Below are 20300 nucleotides of genomic sequence, written 5' to 3' on the forward strand. Positions count from 1 at the left end.
ATTTTGACATCGAAGTTTCTTTCATGCTGCTCTGGCGCCGATGCAAACTTCGACGTTCATTGCCACCAACTTGCTTCTCGTTGCAACGCGGAGTTGGCCCCTCAACCCCTTTGCCGCCCAAGGCTTCGCAAAACTCGCTTGTATGGATCTCCGCAGCCGGGGATGCAATACGTGACCATAATCAGAGCCACGTCAAGTTCGCCGTGACTGTGATGGTTTGAGACACCATTGCTGAGCACCACCACTGAGCTGAGGTGTGGCCAGAAGGAAATGGGTTGAGAGCAAGTAATTCGATGTTCTCAGTTGCCCTGAATTGAGGTCGACTCAATTGATGCACCGACGGACAGACTGCGCTAGGACGGCCGAGAGCTACCCCACCACCAAAACTTCGAGACTTTCAGGCCATGGACGTCGATACGAACCAGCTGTAGCTCCCTCGAACGGAAGGGGATGTTTACTGCAAAATGATGGACCCCTTTCCGCCGTCCTCGTGGTTTTATTTCCGGGACATGCACTTGCGGATTTGCTGTCTTTGGGAAGTTTTTAGGTACTTACATTAGGTACCTAACGTAACCGCTATCCACCCACACCCCCCACACATGGGCATCGCGGCGCCTGTAGTGCATTTTCCCCTTTTGAGTGGCTTTTGAGATTCTGTTGCTGCACCGATCGTGACAACACCAGCAACGCGGGCCCAGCACTGGTCAAAGACCTGATGTGGACAATGCAACACGGTATACCTACATGTTCTTCTGTTCTTCTGTTCTTCTGTTCTTCTGTTCTTCTGTTTTTTTCTTTCTCTTTTTTTTCTAATATATATATTGCCGCGAAGTCGGTTGACGATGCAGCTCCTGGTCATCGCGTACGGCTGCCTTGTTAAAAGGGGGTGGACGGAAAGCAGACCTGCAGCCCCTGCTTCTAGCCGCCGCGACTTGTCTTCCTTCATAGGGTATGACCATTAGCATTCACCTCGTCAACAGCCTGAGGCGCTGGACGAGGAAATCGGCCCACCAGATGCATTGGTTCTCATTTCATCTTAAAATACCCGACTTGCTCATCCCCGAGTCGATCTTGGCGCACCGTATTCCTCGGATTGGGCGACCACTCGATAATGAGATCCGAGTGGATTCGTAGGCATGCCACCTGTCGTTTGGCTTACTACTACTACCCTACACTAGCTAGTTCTGGCTTGCGGTCGAACACAGGACGTTTTTATGCTTAATACGCCTCGGGTCCGGCAGCCCGGCGTGCAAGTGAACCAGGTACGTCATACTTGGGCCTGAGGAACAGTCCTAGAAGAGGCCTGAATATTACCAAGAAGCACAGGAAATTAGAACATGGCGACGGTCGAACTGCATCGGGACATAGACCGGAGCTAGCGGGACTATGGCTGGCTGAGAACGGAGGGACTAAGCACATTACGAAGATACTAGCGTTCAGTCCGGCCACGACCACGGCGGCAGAGCGGCAGCTTGAGGAAGCGGTCGCGAACTAGCACGGCGGTGGGCTCTCTGTGGCTATTCAGGACAACAGGCAATATAACTAACTCGTCGCTCAGTTACACTTTATTGCTGGTCGTTTGCTGTCGGTTCTCCTTGGGCAAACGCGTTCACTCGTTCTGATAACACACTCATTTCAAGGGTATCATCCGGTATACCAACTCACGTTCTTTAGCCATCAACATGCGTTTCCTCCCGGTGGCCGCTCTTGTGGCCGGGGGTGCTGCGTCCGCCATCCCCGGCGTGAATCCCTTCTTGCCTGCTGCCAAGAACTCCATTCATCGACGCATTACGCAGCTAGTCACCTTAATTCCTCAGCAGACCTGCTCGAGCTACACCACGGTGACGGTAAGCCCGCCGGTGCTGACCTCGACCCGCACGGAAGATGTCACGGTCACCGCCGAGACCGTTACCAGTACCCTAGTCTCCGTCAAGCAATCGACGCTGGAGACGACTGATATCGCCACCATCACCACGTTTGAGACGTCCTTTGTGACGGCGACGGTTACGGCCGCGACGGTGACGAAGACCACGGTGGCTCAGCAGCCGATACGCAAGAAGAAACGAGGTGACAGCTGCAAGAGACACTTGAGTTCCTCCTCCTCGTCGGCGGCGCAGAGCACATCTTCTGCTTCTGCCTCCGATGACACCTCCGTCGCTCCATCTACCTCTTCTTCCTCAGAGGCCGCTACATCCACTTCTTCCATCATTCCCTCAGGCCCCGTCTGCACCGTCACCGTTACGGCCGCTGCCTCGAACGCCATCGTAACCGTGACCGCCACGGGTAGCGCCACCGCCACCGCCACCGCCCTCGAGACCGTCACGTCCCTGATCGTCGTGACCGTCACGACGACCGTCCACACGACCGACGTGCGAACGACGGCCGTCCCAACCACCCTGGCCGTGACCGCAACGACGACCATGGCCGCGCCGGCCGCGACCCCGACCTTCTACCTACGCGTCTCGGGCGGCGACTCGAACGGCAAGTACTTGGTCCTGATGCCATCCTTCGACCCGGGCTTCTCGTACCTCGACTACGCCACCGGGGCCAACGCGGCGACCAAGTTCCACCTCGACGCCGCGGGCGCGCTGGTCCCCGCGGGCGCCCCCGTGGGCCATGTCGCGTACTACTCTGACGAGGACGGCATCGCGAGCTACGTCCTGGTCTCGGACCAGGCGTTCTCGGAGCCGCAGAGCGGGAAGCGGACGCGGTGCCAGCTCCAGGGAGGGTCTGCCAGTGTCGGCGGGACCGGGTCGTTCAATTGCTCCAACAATGGCGCGATGAACGTTTTCTCCAACATCGATGGGCACTTGAATGTGCAGAGCGCGAATGGGCCCGGCTCGGTCTTTACGCTGAAGTACACGGTGGTGTCATAGACAAACGTGTGATATTATTGCCGAAAAGGAGAGGGGATTACAATTACTAATAATATTTAATGAGAATATACACCAATTCGCTTCTATGGATGCTGCTTCTGTTGAAAGGATGCCACGTGCGTTGGGGATGAGGTCGAGTCTGACCACGGTAGTTCGTCGAAGCGCAGAGCGAGGTGGGCGACCCTGTAAGTCGCAGTGCACAGCGTCCAGGGGTCTGACGCTTTGTCGGGGTGAAGCGTCTCACTCACGTCAACCGGCAATTACCTAAGGGGATGCGAACAAAATCGATGGCCAACAACATAATAGCATTGGCCAGGGACTCGGACTCGGAGTTTACATTGCATGCGCTTTCAGCCGCTGCAGCCGTTTTGGCTGTCACCAAAGTACAGGGGGCCCTGCCTGTCAACCGTCTGATAATTGGACAACCAAGATGCACGTCCGCTTCGTTCATCACTGTGCCAGGCCGCCCATCGATCCCAGTAGATGGATAATATGATCCACGACTACTCCGTAATTACCGCCCATCAACCGTGTTCCCACCTTGGTACCTATCGGAAGCGAAATGAACAAAGACTCATTGCATGGGGAGATGCCATTGGTACCCAAGTACTAAATGCTTGGTAATGTTCGTCCCAAATCCACAGGACCAGTGTGCTGGAGGCCCTTCTTGGGCGTTCAGGAACCAAACTGCTTAGCGGACGGAGGAGCAGCCCTACTCCCCGCAACACTACCCCGCCCCCGCAACAAGCTCGCCTATCAGGAGCGTCTGGGCCAAACATTAGTCGCTAAGCACCTTACAATGACCGTGGAATTACTGGACCATAGCCCTATGATCGACAGGTGAACTTGCTGGGACACAAACTATGAATAGCAGCAATCGTACATTTCACGGGTCAAGCTCCCCAGATTAGCCCTCTAGAAGAGCAAGCAATACGCCAGCCGTGATTACTTACAGAAACGGGAAACGAAGTAAATGGAATGTGCCAATCAGTCATATGTCGTGGAGTGGATGCGAATACTTTCGCATTAATATTATTGCTACCTCCAGTTTGTAGGAATTTATTTTTACTTTCACTCGCTCAGCAGCCATAAGTATCTACATGTAGTTCTTTGCTCCGGGTAACCAAAATCCAGGCCAGTTCACTATGTAGTTCTGTATATACTTAGCGACCCCTAATGATTTCGCACTGATTCCAACGGTTGTACTCCCAACCCCATTCTCTGACCTGGAGCTTCTCGATGCCGTCGGTGGGCCCCATATACCCGAAGAAATCCTCCGCGTCGCAGCGGCGGCAAATCCATGACCGCTCTCGCTCGCGCCGCGCGTCGTATCTATGCGGCAGCCAGCAGTGCCGCCAGCTTTTGGTGGAGGGAAACCATGATTTCCCCCAGAGTATGTTGGCGCAGCTCAGCGCGTACGCTGCGGCGCAGGGCATCGGGGAATGAGGCAGGATCTCGGCAAGCACCATGTTCTGGACCAGATGCCGGTCTGCGTCCCCCATTAGGGCCGAAACGTAGGCTTTGGTGCGTGGCGTAGTATGTTCTGAGGTCCAGGGAATGTTGTACAGGAAGTACTTGGTGAAGTCGATGCCGCAGAGGAAGGTGTCGTGTTGTGGACTGAGATACACAAAACCCACCGCCTGGCCCTGGCTCTTGATGCCTCGGAGGCCTGTACGGACAGCCGATTGAATTTCGACATACTCGCACGACCTTAGACGCAGCCCCGCAGGTTTTCCGCAGAGGCTAGAGTAATGGTCTGCGTCGCGGTAGATCTTGGGGAATTTGTAGATGGGAAGCTTGATCGGGTAGAATCGGAGAGCGTGCCATCGCGACTGGCGGCAGGTCGACAGCAGTGGACTCGCCAGCTGTTTCCGCGGTATGACATGTGCATCATAGTCCACAGGTACAATCCGAGTGCTCGCCTCGACCTCCAGGGCTGTTTTCCATATCATTTCCCACAACTCTGGGGGAGAAACGGTGGTGCCATTGCCAGTTTCCTTCTGGCTAGGATCAGAAATAGGGTAGGCGTATTTGTAACTTAAGCGACAAGGGAATTATATTTTTGTGTTACACTAGAGTAACATCTGGGAAGGAAGGAGGGCGAAGGAAAATTGAAGCCAATAAATATGTATATGTGAGATTGAAGACGGGAAAAGGTAGAGTTTTGCAAAGTTTTGCAATTCCTGGCTGTGAGAATGTGTAAATGGCCCTCAACCATCCACAGCCCCGGTGTTACTATCCACCATCTTCATTACTCTCTCATGAATATCGCACTGCTGACTATGCTCACTTGTATTCAAGGTCTTCATAACGGTGTTTCCATTATGATGGTTATGGGATCATGGTCGTTCCTATATATCTAAGACCATGGCACCAGTTCAATGCCTACTTACATCAAGCCCCGTGAACCATCCCCGGCGAAAAGATTTCACGGCTTCTGCAAGGCCTAAAAGTTCTGAGCAGGCCATCTGCCATGTTGGTCGTCATCGAGCAGACGGGCCATCTGGTAGAGAGACTTTACACAGATGATTGGGGAGAGCACGGGCCGAAATTCACGGCGTGTGAAATTTGGTCACTGCGAAATCATTGTGACAACTGTAGACAGGTTGTTCCCGATTACTCACTCACTCATAATTGTCTTCCACTGGAACCTGGGTGAGTCTTTGTTCCTCTTGCGGACGCTCGGACTTAGCTGCTTTGTTATGCAACCGATTTAGCAACAATCGCGATTGCAGTTCTTTGTCACTTTGAGGGTGATCCTATTGACAGAAACCGCCACAGACTTCGAGGCCTCTCCATCTCTTGCAGCAGCGAAGCTCGGATGAGCACACAGCGTAGGTTTGCCGCCGATCTTGCAATATGGTAAAGAAAAACTACCGCAAATCCGATTTCAGTCACAGCCAGGCCTGAGATAACACTTACAACAAGCCGCCGACGATTGATAGGTATCCTGCTGGATTTCGCATTCTCTCCGCCAAAGATGAAACCGCTTGTGAGTTGCCCCCAGCACGCGAGACGCCCATGGAGTTGGACTTACACTAGATACAGTTCTTGTTACCCGAGCCAAGGTCGTCCTTATGGCAAGAAAGGGAGGAATGGTTCAAAAGAGTGGAGGAAAGCTGCGCGTACTACCTCAACCGCCTCGCCGAATTCAAGCCAACCATAGACCAGCTATGCGCCGCGAACCCGAGCCTCGTCCCCGACCAAGATCAGAGATTTCGAAGTTATCCAAATCGTCAGATCAAAACCGCCGAGGCTAAGAAAAAACATATAACGAAGACTGGAGAGTACAAGAAGAGTTTTGAAGACTTGAGGGAGGAACGGACGAGACTGGTCAACAATGTAAGGAGCTTCGAGGAGAAAGTCAAAGCCATGCACGCAGAGTTTGCAAGCCGGAATACTTGGGAATCCAACGCGGACGACCCTCTCGTACATGACTACTACGAGCTCATGACGAGATGCAGGCGGTTCGAGACGGGCGTCCAGCGGATCCTTCGAGATGCCGATCTGTTAACGAATACCCGACCTAAGCATACCTCAAAGGGCTCAGAGCTAGAGTCAGAGTTAGAGCCAGAGCCCGCCATCGCCAAAGAGTCAAAACGACACAAGAGCAACTGGTTGTACGCACTGATGTGCTGGTGCAGAGGCACTGGTCCCGGCGATGACACTTCCAATAAAAGTGGTCAATGGTGGCAAAGGTTTGACTGGTTCGCTGTCATGACTCTGCTGTTACTTCCGTTCCTCCCGGCCCTCACGGCCTACCACTTCAGCAACAGCTACACTGGACTACTGGTTCTCGGATACTGCATTTGGTTCTTCAAGTATCAGTTGTTCGTTCATAGCCCTGAGAGGTGGACGGTGTTGTGGCCGACCTATTACATATCCGACCTCCTGGCCACTGGGGTATTCTTCAGTGTCTGCGCCTCGCATGCGCTCTTTACTTTGGCGCTGCCCAGTCTAAGAGATTACGCAGAGGAGTACACCAAGCGGTAGCATAGAACATGGAAGTCTAGGTAGTAGAAATTGTTACATGCTCGTGCTGCTTCTGTATGTTGTCTGCTGGTCAAGTGTTTGATGCGAGCAAGCCTTATGCAGTTAGATATATGTACGAAAGGCTCCAACCTTGGGATAAAAAGGCCACACTTCCATCCAAAGTCCCAACCGACTTGAGCCGTCCATTCGGACTGGCAGGAATAATCCCTCGTTCGCCTGAGATGTGTCCATAGGTTGTACTACGCCGCCGCCCCATTGCATTTTCCATCTTGTAAATATATCACCACTCGCTAACTTGCTTCTGGTATATATTCTGCATGGACTGGGACAAGCATCAAAACGTAGCTTGGCTCCTTTCCAGTACCTATCCCGAGGCTGGTGTGGTGACGGACAGCTGCAAGCCGCAGAAGCGAGTCAAGGAGCAGTGGCACAGTCGCTGAGACAATGGCACGAGGTTACCCTGTAGCGGGGACGTATTCTGGCATATTTCATATCTCGGAAAGGAACCTCTTTATATTTGAACTTCCGTAGTTCGTCAATAGTCACCAATGTTTCGAACCAGAAGAGATCTCATGCTTTCAAGAATATAATATCGATTACCTCCTTTTCGTCTGTCCCTGTTGATGGCCGCACAATCAATATATTGAACGACAAGTTGGAAGGCCACTGCTACCATCCCATCCGCAGTCTTTTTGAGGTTCAGTCTCTTGAACCCCACCGTTGTTGCTGTTATTACCTTCCGCTTACGTGACGCCCCTCCTTCCGGGCACCCCTTCCCCGAGAAGCCCCACCGGTCCCGGGAGGCACCCCTTCTAGCACCATCCGGAGCTTGTGCTGCCTTCCAACACCACCTCCGTACAAGGGCGTGCCGGGCCCAACCCACTAACCAAATATTATTTCACCAGACCCGTAAAATAAATAAACATCCCCCAAACACGTCGACTTGCCTTCCAAGTTGATTTCCCATTACTTCAACTTTTCCTTCCATTTCCCCTTCCATTTCCCTTTCCAATAACACCTTCCAACTTCCCTTTCCAACATCACCTTCCAACTTCCCATCCCAACACCACAGCAGAGAGCACCATGGAAATGGAAGTCTTGCCCAAATTGTGGGAGGCGCTGTCTCCGGAGATCAAACTCCAGATCTTCGGCCATTTGGCATCTCAGAACCTGAGTGAGAATGCAGCAAACCTGCGTGTTGCACCCTTGGCCACCGTCAACAAAGAGTGGCAAAAATACTTCGAAAGTATCACCTTCCAGTCCTTGACCTTGCAACAGTACCATGTTGCCCAGCTTCAGACCATGGTCAGCCCGCACCCGCGGCGAGTGGAGGCTGTTCGTCACATTCATCTGCGCCTCGAACTGCCACGTTACTTTGGCGCCAATGCCGACAAGCCTGAGACCAAGAAGGAGGTTAAGGTTAGTGACACGATCTTCAACAAGGCCACCCGCAAGCTGTTTTCAATCGTATCGCGCTGGCCCGCAAACCCAGACCAGGAATGCGTGTTCGAGATCAGCGCCCATTCGCCCAGTGATTTCCAGGCGCGGTTTGAAAGAATGCAGTACTATGCGAACAATACGTTGTTTCATTTCCGCCCAAATAATCCGAGAGACCACGAGGGTGACACGGAGCCTATCCCTGCTTGGTAAGTGATATTCCAGCCTCTTGGCTGCTTGTTCCAGTATCTTGGAGTTTCGAAAGACTAACGACAAGAATCGATAGGGCGGAAGAGGAGTGGTTCCTTGAAATGAATGGGCCGCAAATTGGGTACTATGAGCCAACACGGGCGTCGAAAGACAGGGTGGTAGGAAGTGGTCTCTGTTCGACCATGAAAGTAGCCAAGTTCGCCGCCGTAAAGAAGTTTGACGCCTTCATCCTGCGCCGTCAGTTCTTCCGCACCTTCGCCGCCGGAGGTGGCATCAACGTGATTCTTGATGCCATGCCAAACCTGCGCTCCTTCACATACGAGCCTTGGCACGGCATGACCGAGGTAGATTGCGAGCTCCAGGACGAAGGCTACTGTGAGCTGTTTCGATGTCTATCCGGCCACGAGAAGCTCCAGAACGTCACCATCTTCAAAAGCTTCGAAGCGTATTTGAGCCACGATTACCGGTATGCAAGAACCTCTTTGCCAACACCTGACCCAGTTGTGGGATACCAAGCGGCCGTGTCTTCCAGCCAAGCCGACGCCGTCACGACCCTGAATCTCTGCTTCGTCACGGACGCGATGGACTTCTTCCGGTCCTTCTGGAACCCTGAGCAGTTCCCGCCCGAGCCTCCGCTTATACTCCCGAGCGACGAGATGCGCTGGGCCAAGCTGGAGAAGCTGGTTCTGACTTCTGACGCGCTGCGCAGGGACGGCGACCACAACAACCTTGTCTGTATTGCTGCCGATGCGGCAAAGAACATGCCGCGGCTGGCGGTCATGAGAGTATGGAATTGCGGCGACCGCCACTGTGCTTATATCCTATACACCAGGGATTTGTACAACCTCTCATCGCCAAAGTTGAGATTAGGCAGCACCTGGGGTTTCAAACTCAGCGAGAACGCGAACGACCAGTGGGAAAGTGTTGTCGAGGTGCACCAGTGCCGCTACCCGTTGGCCATCAAATACATCGCATACAAGAAAGATCATATGAGATGCTATACCTCGCTCACCAGATGGAACTGGACGGAGGAACACGACTTCCCCAATGTTGCCACAAATACAACCCTGAAGGAGATGAGACAGGATGAAAAGCACGAGCGGTATTAATGGGAAAGGGTGGTTTGAAAAGGGCAGCAACACGAATACTTACTTAGCTATTGCGACGGATTTGTTGATGTTAGTGGGGTAAACGATGGAATAGTTGGTGGCTGGCAACGGCGAGTGCCATTATTGTAGTAACGTTGCTAGGAAGTACATAAGTGAATAATGCATTGATTGATGAGATACCGGTCTACTTATTCTATGCAGGCTTGTCGTTACGGTTGGAATAAGGTTGAGTAAACTCCGTTAGCGTGGACTGAACCGAAGAATGTGGATGCGCCCAGGAGAGAGGCGGCCCGAGTCGATAGAAGATGGCTGCTGCCATGGGCGGGCTCACTGATGTCGTTTGGTCGTTAGGTAAGTACTTTGACGGTTGCCGAATTGGCACTTCAGCATCCGCAACTGCACAGCTGATAGCACAATTCCCAGGGAAGCATGGAATCGCCTATTTCCTTCCTCCCTTGCCTATCCGACACTGGGTTCCCCGCGACGTCATTGGCGAGACATTTTGAGACACCATTGGCCCATGACCGCATCAGTTTCCGGGGTAGAATGGGGCAATTGCAGATCGGGTGGATCAGCTGGTTCAACGTCGCATTCATGAAGACAACGTCGCGTGGTCGTCATGGACATTCACAGCGCCTGCAACTTACAGCCGTCGGTCAGAATCGTCTCCCGCTAATCGGTCAGCTCATAAGGCACCGCCTATCCGCCACCTTTTTCTCTTCCAAGGTTCTTGCTTGTGGATGACCACCCAGAAACTGATCTCACAGATTGGCTCCGCCAACTAACCCCGCAACTTGGTCGGAAACTCCTCGGTCAGATACCCCACACTTTGCCTTGAAGGAAAAGGAGTGTACAACGGAAACCAGTAGCGCTAATAGGAATCGTACCTATCTCGTTGTACATTGGCTTCTCTCAGTGAAGGATGCTCCCGCAAATGATCCTGGCCGCTGTTGGCCACACGCCCGGCTTATCCCGCCAGCAACAGGCCGGGCTTGTGCCTGACTACCTGACCGCGCCCGCAGGGAACCCCTTCGTGTCTGGCTGGTACGCCGACCCGGACACCGAGTTCTACGAGGGGCAGTACTGGGTCTTCCCGACCTCGTCGTACGCCTACGCCGAGCAGACCTACCTGGACGCCTTCTCCAGCCCGGACCTGGTCAACTGGACGAAGCACCCCAACATCCTGACGACCAAGGACGTCAAGTGGGCCACCGAGGCCGTGGGCCCCCGCGCCCATCGCGCGCAACGGGAAGTACTACCTCTACTTTGGCGCCAACGACATCCAGGAGGATGAGGATGCCGAGGGCACCAAGGTTGGCGGCATCGGCGTCGCGGTGGCCGACCGGCCAGAGGGGCCTTATGTTGATGCCATCGGCGCGCCCCTCATCGGGCATTACTACAACGGCGCGCAACCCATCGATCAGGACGTCTTCATCGACGACGACGGGCAGGCCTACATCTACTATGGCGGCCACAGCCACGCCAACGTGGCCAAGCTCAACGAGGACATGATCTCAATCGGGCAGCTCGACGGCGGCAACAGCAGCGGAAATGGCACCGCCGCCGCCCAGTACAAGGAGATCACACCCGAGAACTACACCGAGGGGTCACAGATGATGAAGCGAAACGGCACGTACTACTTCATGTGGTCCGAAGGCGGCTGGGGTGGCCCGGACTACAGTGTCTCGTACGCCATGGCCGACTCGCCTCTGGGTCCCTTTGATCGCAAGGCCAAGATCCTCCAGCAAGACGACGCCGTCGCGACGGGCAGCGGCCACCACGGCGTCATCCACGTGCCCGAGGCGGATATCTATTATATCGTCTATCACCGCCGCCCGCTCAGCGAGACGGGCCGGGACCACCGCGTCCTTGCGTACGACCGCATGTACTTCAACGAGGATGGCACGATTGCGCCCGTCCAAATGCTGGTGCATGATAACTTTGCGGACGGCAAGGCTATCGGATGGAAGTTCTACGGCGACAAGGTGGATAATTGGACGGTGGCGGGGCAGCAACTTGTGGGCGTCTGCAAGGGCGACGGGCTGGCGATGCTGGATACCAACTTCACCGACCTCGTGATGAATGCGACAGTCGCCGTCTCGGATGGGACGCGCGAGCGCAGCGACGTGGGGCTCGTGTTCCGTGCCACGAATCTGGGGGAAAGTAATGGTGGTGCATCGGGGTTTTCCTTGACCGGGCCGGCTGTGTTCAATGGGTACTACGCAGGCATCTCGGCGGCGGGCTACGTGGTACTGGGCAAGTATGGTGGGAACAACGGCACGATGACGACGCTCGGCGAGGGGTCAGTTTCTCGGCTCCAGGCGGCTTCGAACTATGCCATGACAGTCACGGCGATAGGGAGCGAGATCAAGGTCTACTTGGGCAATACTGACACTGCGTTGATCACGGCTACGGATCCAACTTACACATCGGGAGCCAATGGTGTCGCGGTTCATGCCGCGAAGGGCGTGTTTGGGAATGTCTCTGTGGATAAGCCTACATAAGTAGAAGTGAACCTAGTTGAGGCGATTCTGGACGAGTTGTATTAGTTGAATATCATTATGCAGCATTTTAAACCTGGTTGCGTGGTTGCAGTCATTGCGCTAACTTTCGGCTGTCAGTCACCTAAATCACTAATGCTTCTGTGCTTAGCGACAATGCTCTAGGGGTGTAAAGCATACGCTGTCAGTGTGGCCACCTAGCGATTTGAAACGGAGATAAAAGAAATGACAAGAATCACTGGATGAACTTCGTGACTTTCCACCCGCCATCTACCACCTACATGTGCTTATATTCTCGATACTGTTGCCAATTGAAGCCATTTGAATTGGATTGTGTCACACACTACACACAAGGAAGTTGCCGGGCCTAGGTCACCTGATCTCGTGACAGAGAGATCTTTGGTCTGCACGGCGCGTTTCGTGTCAAGGCCTGCCTCCACTAAATGACATAATTCTTCGCAAGCTCTCTGTACCTCTCCTTCCACTTACACCATCCATTTGGAGACTGCAGGAGAGAAACGAAACAAACACCGGCTACTGCGGAACTCGAAATCCAGGGAAGGCGACAAGTGTGCATCGTTCTTTGCTATCAGTTTGCCTGGGGGCAAGAAAACCTGTGCAAAGAACGTGTGATTCTTGGACGGCTGCCTTGCGACGATGCGACAGGTCACTTCGCCAAGCATCACCACTTGGAAACCGGCACTCAATCAAACATGAACACTTCCCGCGCCCCCTCTTCGCAATCCCCAACCGAAGGCGTGACCCCGCGGCATCAGCGACATCTGCCTTTGATCAATGCGACACCTGCATCTATGAACCAGATGGCGAAGGTACTAGAAGCTTTTCGCTGAGCCTGGTATACATACTTTTTTTATTGGCAAGCAGTGAAACCTGAAGACTAACCGGGAAGCTTCTTCTGACTCACAGTCTGAACCTGGGCGTGGCCGCCAATTAAAGCCCGAATCTTCGACCTCTTCAAGGCTGTCCCGTACCCCAACACCTCGATCGCAACCATCACAGCCCGCCATTATGGGGCCTCTCGGCGACGAGAACCACGGCACCTCAACACCACCACCCTCCTCCTCGGCCAGCTCTCACATCGCAGCAGCCATCGCGAGACTCTCGGCCACAACCCCACACTCCGACGATGACATTGCCTGGGGAAGCTATTTGGCTTCGCAGGGTAGAGATCCCGAAGACATGGTCTATCGCGACCCTGCGCAGTCACAGGCAAACGTGCGCGCGAACCTTCAAAACCTCCTATCCGTGCCCGAGCACGAGATCGCCCCCGCGCAGCGACTCGATACGCCGATGCAGATGAAATGCGTGTTGTTGGAACACCAGAGGGTCGGGCTCACTTGGTTGGTCAACGAGGAGAAGAGTATAAGGAAGGGTGCTCTTCTTGCCGACACCATGGGACTAGGCAAGACCATCCAAGCTCTGGCACTCATCCTAGCCCATCAATCGAGCCTCGACTCCCGCAAAACCACCCTGATCGTGGCGCCCCTTGCGCTGCTGAAGCAATGGGACTCCGAGATCCGCCACAAGGTCGAAAAGCATTACCGGCTCGAAACCTTCATCTACCATGGCCCGGACAAGAAAGGCATGACGGCCGCCGAGCTCATGAAGTACGATGTGGTGCTTACAACCTACGGCACCGTTGGCCAGGAGTTTCGGCGAAAGCGCTTGCATGGATTGTTGGCTCCTGACGCCATGTTTCATAGAATTATCCTTGACGAGGCCCACAACATCAAGAACCGAAAATCCACTGCGTCGGAGGCCGTATGTAAGATCAAGGCCACGTACAGGATTTGCATGACCGGTACCCCCTTCATGAACAATACGTCGGAGATATACTCTCTGATTCGATTTCTTCGAATCGAACCGTACCGTTGGTGGGACGAGTTCAGCCAAGATATCGATAGGCCTGTCAGGAAGTGGGATGACGATGAGCACAGCGAAGCAATGAGCCGACTCCGGGCTCTGATTTGGCGTTTTACCCTACGACGTTCCAAGCACAGCATACTGGATGGCAAGCAGATCTTGAACTTGCCTGCCAAGCATGTTGTCGAGATCAAGGCTAAATTCAACGAGGACCAGGCAAAATTCTATAACGACCTGGAAGAGGAGCATCGCAAAAAGTTTGAGAATTATAACAGATCACAGTCTAAGAAGAAGAACTACATGTTCGTCTTGGTGCTTATCCTCCGCCTGCGCCAGGTCTGCAGCCACCCGCACCTCATCAGAAATTTTGGAATTCCCGACGGCGCTGAGCTGGATTCTGATGGTATGATCGAACTCGCGCTTGACCTGAGTCCTGATGTGGTGGAGCGAGTATGCGCCCAACCGTCCTTTCAGTGCCCCATCTGCGATGATCTGACAATGGACCCAATGATCATCGCCCCCTGCGGCCACCACATTTGCTGCCAGTGTTTCACGGCCGTGATGCAGGTTAGCGTCCTGGAGGGACGGGACGAGGGCGTGCCAGGCGGGTCAGATACTAGGTGCCCCCATGATGGCTGCACGACGGAGATTCTTCCTGACAGAGTCGTTTGCTACACTTACTTCGTGCGAGCCCATGGTGCAGGCGTGGCCAAGATCGACCGGGGCGGGGAAGACTCGGCGACTTGCGATTCGGAAACCGAAGACGAGGATGGTACACCAGATCGGCATGTGAAAAGAGAAAGAATAGCGGGAGGCCGCCACGTGAAGCAAGAAGTGAAGCAGGAAGGGATTCAAGAATCCAAGAAGCCGATCGTCAAGACTGAAGAGGCGGCATCCTCCTTGTCGGCTGTGAGTGTTGTGCCTTCGCGGGGACCTCAGGGAGAGAATGTCAAACAGGAAGATGCATCAGCCGGGGCCGAAACAGATCCCTTAAAAGACCTCGAGGACTTCATGGACAAGGCCGATTCGTTCCTCGCCAGAGGACGAGCCATCATGATCAACAGGGGCAAGCTCTCTGACCCCACCACAGCTGCAGGGAGCGAAGCAGCGGCACGATCTCGCACCCCGAAGAGGCCCTTGAAGGCGGAAGGCTCCCCATCACCATCATCCCCCACTTCACAGCCGAGGTCAGCTAAACGGACCAAGAAGAACGACGGGAGCTACAAGGAGAAGAATAAGGTTATCACGCTCGCAGACCTCAAGCGCGAGAGCCAGCGCAACGCGACCGCCAAGGCCGCCTACCTGCAGCGGCTGCGCCGGGACTGGGTCTCGAGCGCCAAGATCGACGCCACCATGGATCTGCTGCGGCGCCTCCGCGACGAGAAGCCCAACGAGAAGATTCTTGTTTTCAGCCTGTGGACATCGTTTTTGGATCTGCTGGAGGTGCCCCTGCACGACGGCAAGTTCACGTATGCGCGGTACGATGGGTCGATGCGGCCCGATGCGCGAAACGACGCGGTCAAGCAGTTCACCCGACAACCCGTCTCCGCCACCCTGGGAAACAACCGTGCTGGAGGCAGCAAAAACATCGGCACGCGCGTGCTCCTGGTGAGCCTGACGGCCGGTAACGCAGGTCTGAACCTCACGGCGGCGAGCCAGGTGGTGGTGCTGGAGCCGTTCTGGAACCCATTTGTCGAGGACCAGGCCGTCGACCGGGCGCACCGCATCGGGCAGGAGCGCGAGGTCACGGTGCACCGCGTGCTGGTGGCCGGCACCATCGAGGACCGCATCCTCGAGCTGCAGGAGAAGAAGCGGCGGCTCGTGGGGGCGGCGCTCAGCGAGGAGGGGGCTCGCGGAATTACGCGGTTGAGTTTGCAGGAGCTCCGGGGGCTGTTTGGGGTTCGATGAGTCTGTCAATCTCGAAGCATAGGAGGGTCAGGCAGGCTACTTGAAGCGGTTTCATATTGCTTGTTATTGTTGGTTGGTTGGTTGGTTTTTTTCTTTTCTCGTTCTGTCAGCATGGCGTTTTAGCCCAGCGCTGGTTTGGAAGGCGGCGTCTTTCCTTATTGCCAGCCTATGGATATTGAGGAACTGAAGCAGGGACAGTTGATTTATGGTTATGCCTTGCTATTGGACATGGATTATCCCATGGTTAACTACTATTTATGTTATCCTGGATGGTTACTTGGCAAGAGCTACGTTGAGGGGGACATTAGCGAGGAGTGATTTATCAAGTTTACCTCCACGAAGAGGATGGATAAGTGGCCCGGAAGAGCAATCACGTCCTAGTATCAATCAAAAATCATTTGTTAAATTTGCAATGTATTAATTCACTATCCCCCGCAGTCGCGGGTCTATGATCAGAACCTTTTGAAGGTCTCTCGGATCATACAGTGGCTCTGGCATGGGGCCTTGGTACTTGGTGTTCAGCTCGCGATCATAGTCGGACGTTGAGGCTGGCGCTGCCGGTCCCCATGTGGTAGACTCGGCTAGTGGTGATGCTATATTGTTGTTGTACTGCTGTTGCTGCTGCTGCTGCTGCGGCATCAATTGGTGCTGCTGTTGCTGCATCTGCAGGGCAATGACGAGCTGCTGGATGCGCCGGTCCTTTTTCCGCCGGTCTACTTCGAGGCAAGACCGGACGAAGAGACCGAACTCGAGAACTCTGTTTTGGGGAGGATGAAAAATGTCAGCGTAATTGCCTCTCTTCCTCGTAGCATCTTCGCTTTATACGTAGATTTACCGCTACCAATGAGGTGGGGGAGAAGGGAGACGTACCCTAATACCGCGAAGCACGACACGGTCGAGGCCCCGCTCGTGACGTACATGGAGTAGCCCGCAAAGGCCTGGGTGACGCTGCCGGCGACGCCGAGCATCCAGAGCAGCAGCTCGAGCGCGACGTGGGCCTTGGCGGAGATGCCCTTGTGCCGGCTGCGGCGGGCGCACATGGTGGCGAACTCGGCGCCGTTCCAGACGGCGGCGAGCAGGCCGATGGGCAGGGCGGTCTCGGCGAGGGCGAGAATGGTGGCGTCGTCGCGGGCCGCGTCGTAGTGGGCCAGCGTCCAGAGGGCGAAGGCGGCGAGGAGGAGGCCGAGGAGGAGGCAGAGGGACCGGAGGACGATCTTGACGATGACCCAGGCGGCGTCGGTGCCGATTTGGGGGAGGTCGGGGAGGGTCTCGCGCGGGGGGAGGTTAATTATTACGGGGGTGTGCGAGGGGGCTGTGGTTGGGGTGGCGGCAGTGGCGGCGGCCGAGGCTTAGGGAGGAAATAGAATTCATGCTCGAGGAAGCTGGCGGCGCCGGAGGGGGCGGCTCGGGGTGGTTTGCGCGGCCGGCCGACATGGCTGGCGGCGCGTGGGGTTCCCAGACGGAGGATGACCGGTTGGGAGGAGGCGTGTAAGTATCGTAGCAAGGGGATATCTTAGCAGCGTGCTCGCGGCTGAGGTGTGCGTCTCTATCCTCCTACTGGGTCTTATTGGAGGGACCGCGACTGCGGAAAAGCTGCGACTAAGTCAATCGGCGCTCATCCAGAAAGGCGACGGGGCCTCAGTGGGTCGTGCGGGCTGTTGGATTGGGTTGGCGGCGTAATGCGCAATAGGAGGCTTATTGATGACAGACTCGGTGGTGTCGCATCTTTGTCGACACCGGATCATCCCCTCCTTCCCCCAGAATGCCAATTGGAGTTGAACGAATGTGGTCTGCAGGAAGGAACTGCGAGAAGCGAGCGCAAAATGGCAGCAGCAGGAGGACCATCTCCCCGAAGGAGTGGCCCCATGCTTTTATTATCGCGGGTCCCATTCGCATGGAGATGATCCCCCAAGAAGCTAGCGACGGCTAGGCGAACCGACGGGCTGCTGCGCCATCCCGCAAGAGAGCCCCGCCTGCCAGTGGATGGGAGCTGCAGGTCCTGTCTCTGTCAGATTCGTCGTCGCACTGAACGAAACATGCCTGGGCAGAACGGACTCGTACAGAGAGGCTGTAGTTTGCTCTGGGTGTCCCTACCGTTAGGACTCTTGTCCCTTCCTTTTGACCAATTACATACCAAGCTCAGGTCACTCTGGAAGCTATTTTGAGCAGCAGCTTCGTGTCGCCTGCCAACGTTACTCTGGCGACCCGTAGTATTCTAGTGCCCTTCCCAGATTGACTACCTCACACATCAAGTACCTGCTCACAGTTCAATGTCTGAGTCGCGGGGGGCAGGGCGATCATTGGTGGCCCCCGCTTAGCCTGGAAAACGATAGGTTCGGCCCGTTGGCGATCAGCAGAATGGCCAAGTCGTAGCACCCAAAAGCCTGGCAATCAATTGAGTCAGATACGAGATGTCACAACATTCTAGAAGCACCAGAGACGTGGGGCTTATGTTGTTACTTTCCTTGAGTTCCGTTACAACACCAATCATAATCACTAGCAGGTACTACGAGGAATGAGTGTTCAGTAATCGCGATCGCTAGAAGCATACCAAATATCATTCCATTGTTTTCTTAGAAATTAGGTGCATACTTTTTGATGGATACATTTCGCTGCTCAATTATATCTGTATCAATTACCACACGTGCTTCTCATGCGTGCACGACGGCCACCTTGCTGCGCACCGGCACGTTCTCCGAGCGGTCCACGTCGGGGAAGTCGTCGACCTTGACGCCCTTGCGGAACAGCAGGCAGTGCGACGAGCCGCCAAAGTGGAACATGCCCGTCTGCTCGCCCTTCTTGATGTGCTGGCCCTCCTTGACGGTGATGTCGCACGTGCTGACCTCGTCCATGCCGATGCCGATGAAGGCCATGAGGCCAATGGCCGGGTTGTCGGCCTCGATGAAGATGACGGCGCGCGTCGCGAGCGCCGTCAGGTAGCCCTGCGCCATCGAGATGCCGCGGCTGTCGATCTCGTACTGCTGCCCGTCCTGGTTCTCGAGCAGCGGCTCGCTGAAGTAGGTCCCGTCCTGCACGAAGCACCGCTTCACCGTGCCCGACACGGGCGCGTGCCACCGGTGGTACGACAGCGCCGACAGGAACGCCTGGTACACGGTGCAGCCGTCGAACTGGGCTGACAGCGGGTCGTGCGCCAGCATGTCCCCCACCGAGTACGGCTGGCCCTTGATCCAGAACCGGTCCCGGATCTTGGCGGACCGCGCCACGTTGTACACTTTCGACTCACACGCGTTGGCGACGACGTTGTCGTCTTCGGGCGAGGCGATGGGGCGGACGCCTTCGCGCAGCTCGCGCGTGAAGAAGTCTATTAGGGTCAATTAGCCAGGAAGCTCTCTCATGTCTCAATAGTCTCTTCACTGCTTTACTTACCATCCCAAGACTTGTAGCCAAAGTGCTCCTTGGCCGGGTCGCAGATGTACATGTCCTCGAACGTGTGCGACGTCTTCAGGGGCGCGTTGGCGACCTGCATCAGGTCCGTCCGGGCGTGCTTCCCGAACCAGCCGCTCTCGGCGTTCAGAACCTCGGCGGAGGCGGGCGTCTGGAGGAACTTGCCCCACTCGTTGAGGATCTTCTTGAGCATCCTGTTAACGTCCGGGTCCAGGAAGGCGGCGTGGCCGCTGGGGGTCGCCATGGCGTAATCAAAAATGCCGACCATGGGCACGCCGACCATGCCGACGCCGTACGCGGCGTCGGTCCACTCGGGGGCCTTGGTGAAGACGTGGTTGAGCATGTCGAGCATGTGCTCGTAGTCGCGGATCTGGGCCTGGCCGGTGGGGTCCTTGTCGTAGGGGTGCTTGTGGGGCACCTCCTCCCACATCTGCGAGAAGTACATGTAGAAGCGCGGGTTGCCCTCGATCATGTCCTTGAACTCCTGCAGCACCGGGATCAGCTTCGGCTTCTTGTCGCCGTGGCCCTCGACGTGCTTGATCTGCTTGGCGAGCCAGTCGCGGTGCACGCGGTGGTCGGCCGGCATCCAGCCGCCGGGTCTGTTGGTTCTTTGTTAGCAAAAGTGACCAAGGAGATGATGCTGTTCCCACCATCCTCGGAGAGATTGAGGACGATGACGTGAGACTTGCCTGTGCATCCGGTGGTGGTGAGGGATCTCATGCTCATCGCCGTGCTGGTGGACCATCTTGGGCTAATGTGTCTCAGGTCTAAGATAGGTACGAGGTAGTATTATATTATGTATGTATGGATATAGTAACGTGAAGATGATAAGAGTAGGTAAATAGATCTGGTATTGCAAGTGTCTGTTCCTAGATTGCCAAGACACCATCTTTATATATGCCGGTCCATCGCTGTGGTGTGGGGGGACAGCCCGCGGATGTAGCGGGGTCACTAGCTCTCAGCTGCAAGCTCAAGCT

At 55.2% G+C, this 20300-nt stretch overlaps 8 protein-coding genes across 8 annotated transcripts; 5 read left to right on the forward strand and 3 right to left on the reverse strand.

The window, feature by feature from the left end:
- Positions 1-1682: 1682 nt before the first annotated feature.
- On the forward strand, positions 1683-2876 carry PG997_014769 (uncharacterized protein; the record flags this gene model as incomplete). The annotated part of the gene is made up of 1 exon (XM_066819083.1): positions 1683-2876. The coding sequence occupies one exon, from the start codon at positions 1683-1685 to the stop codon at positions 2874-2876; it is 1194 nt and encodes a 397-aa protein (XP_066661271.1).
- Positions 2877-4039: 1163 nt separating this feature from the next.
- PG997_014770 (uncharacterized protein) lies at positions 4040-4828 on the reverse strand (the record flags this gene model as incomplete). The annotated part of the gene is made up of 1 exon (XM_066819084.1): positions 4040-4828. The coding sequence occupies one exon, from the start codon at positions 4826-4828 to the stop codon at positions 4040-4042; it is 789 nt and encodes a 262-aa protein (XP_066661272.1).
- A 1028-nt stretch (positions 4829-5856) lies between these two features.
- On the forward strand, positions 5857-6869 carry PG997_014771 (uncharacterized protein; the record flags this gene model as incomplete). The annotated part of the gene is made up of 2 exons (XM_066819085.1): positions 5857-5868; positions 5925-6869. 2 exons carry the CDS (start codon positions 5857-5859, stop codon positions 6867-6869), a joined length of 957 nt encoding a protein of 318 aa, XP_066661273.1.
- A 1083-nt stretch (positions 6870-7952) lies between these two features.
- PG997_014772 (uncharacterized protein) lies at positions 7953-9625 on the forward strand (the record flags this gene model as incomplete). Its single annotated transcript, XM_066819086.1, has 2 exons — positions 7953-8515; positions 8593-9625. The coding sequence occupies 2 exons, from the start codon at positions 7953-7955 to the stop codon at positions 9623-9625; spliced, it is 1596 nt and encodes a 531-aa protein (XP_066661274.1).
- A 922-nt stretch (positions 9626-10547) lies between these two features.
- PG997_014773 (Glycoside hydrolase- family 43) lies at positions 10548-12129 on the forward strand (the record flags this gene model as incomplete). The annotated part of the gene is made up of 2 exons (XM_066819087.1): positions 10548-10844; positions 10879-12129. 2 exons carry the CDS (start codon positions 10548-10550, stop codon positions 12127-12129), a joined length of 1548 nt encoding a protein of 515 aa, XP_066661275.1.
- A 1026-nt stretch (positions 12130-13155) lies between these two features.
- Positions 13156-15918, forward strand: PG997_014774 (uncharacterized protein; the record flags this gene model as incomplete). The annotated part of the gene is made up of 1 exon (XM_066819088.1): positions 13156-15918. The coding sequence occupies one exon, from the start codon at positions 13156-13158 to the stop codon at positions 15916-15918; it is 2763 nt and encodes a 920-aa protein (XP_066661276.1).
- A 417-nt stretch (positions 15919-16335) lies between these two features.
- Positions 16336-18219, reverse strand: PG997_014775 (uncharacterized protein; the record flags this gene model as incomplete). The annotated part of the gene is made up of 3 exons (XM_066819089.1): positions 16336-16675; positions 16789-17186; positions 18175-18219. The coding sequence occupies 3 exons, from the start codon at positions 18217-18219 to the stop codon at positions 16336-16338; spliced, it is 783 nt and encodes a 260-aa protein (XP_066661277.1).
- A 350-nt stretch (positions 18220-18569) lies between these two features.
- PG997_014776 (uncharacterized protein) lies at positions 18570-20049 on the reverse strand (the record flags this gene model as incomplete). The annotated part of the gene is made up of 3 exons (XM_066819090.1): positions 18570-19240; positions 19306-19922; positions 20009-20049. 3 exons carry the CDS (start codon positions 20047-20049, stop codon positions 18570-18572), a joined length of 1329 nt encoding a protein of 442 aa, XP_066661278.1.
- Positions 20050-20300: the final 251 nt, after the last annotated feature.

Source organism: Apiospora hydei (genome assembly GCF_038363865.1).
Source record: "Apiospora hydei strain CBS 114990 chromosome Unknown utg000010l_segment0_segment0, whole genome shotgun sequence".
Lineage (NCBI taxonomy): Eukaryota > Fungi > Ascomycota > Sordariomycetes > Amphisphaeriales > Apiosporaceae > Apiospora > Apiospora hydei.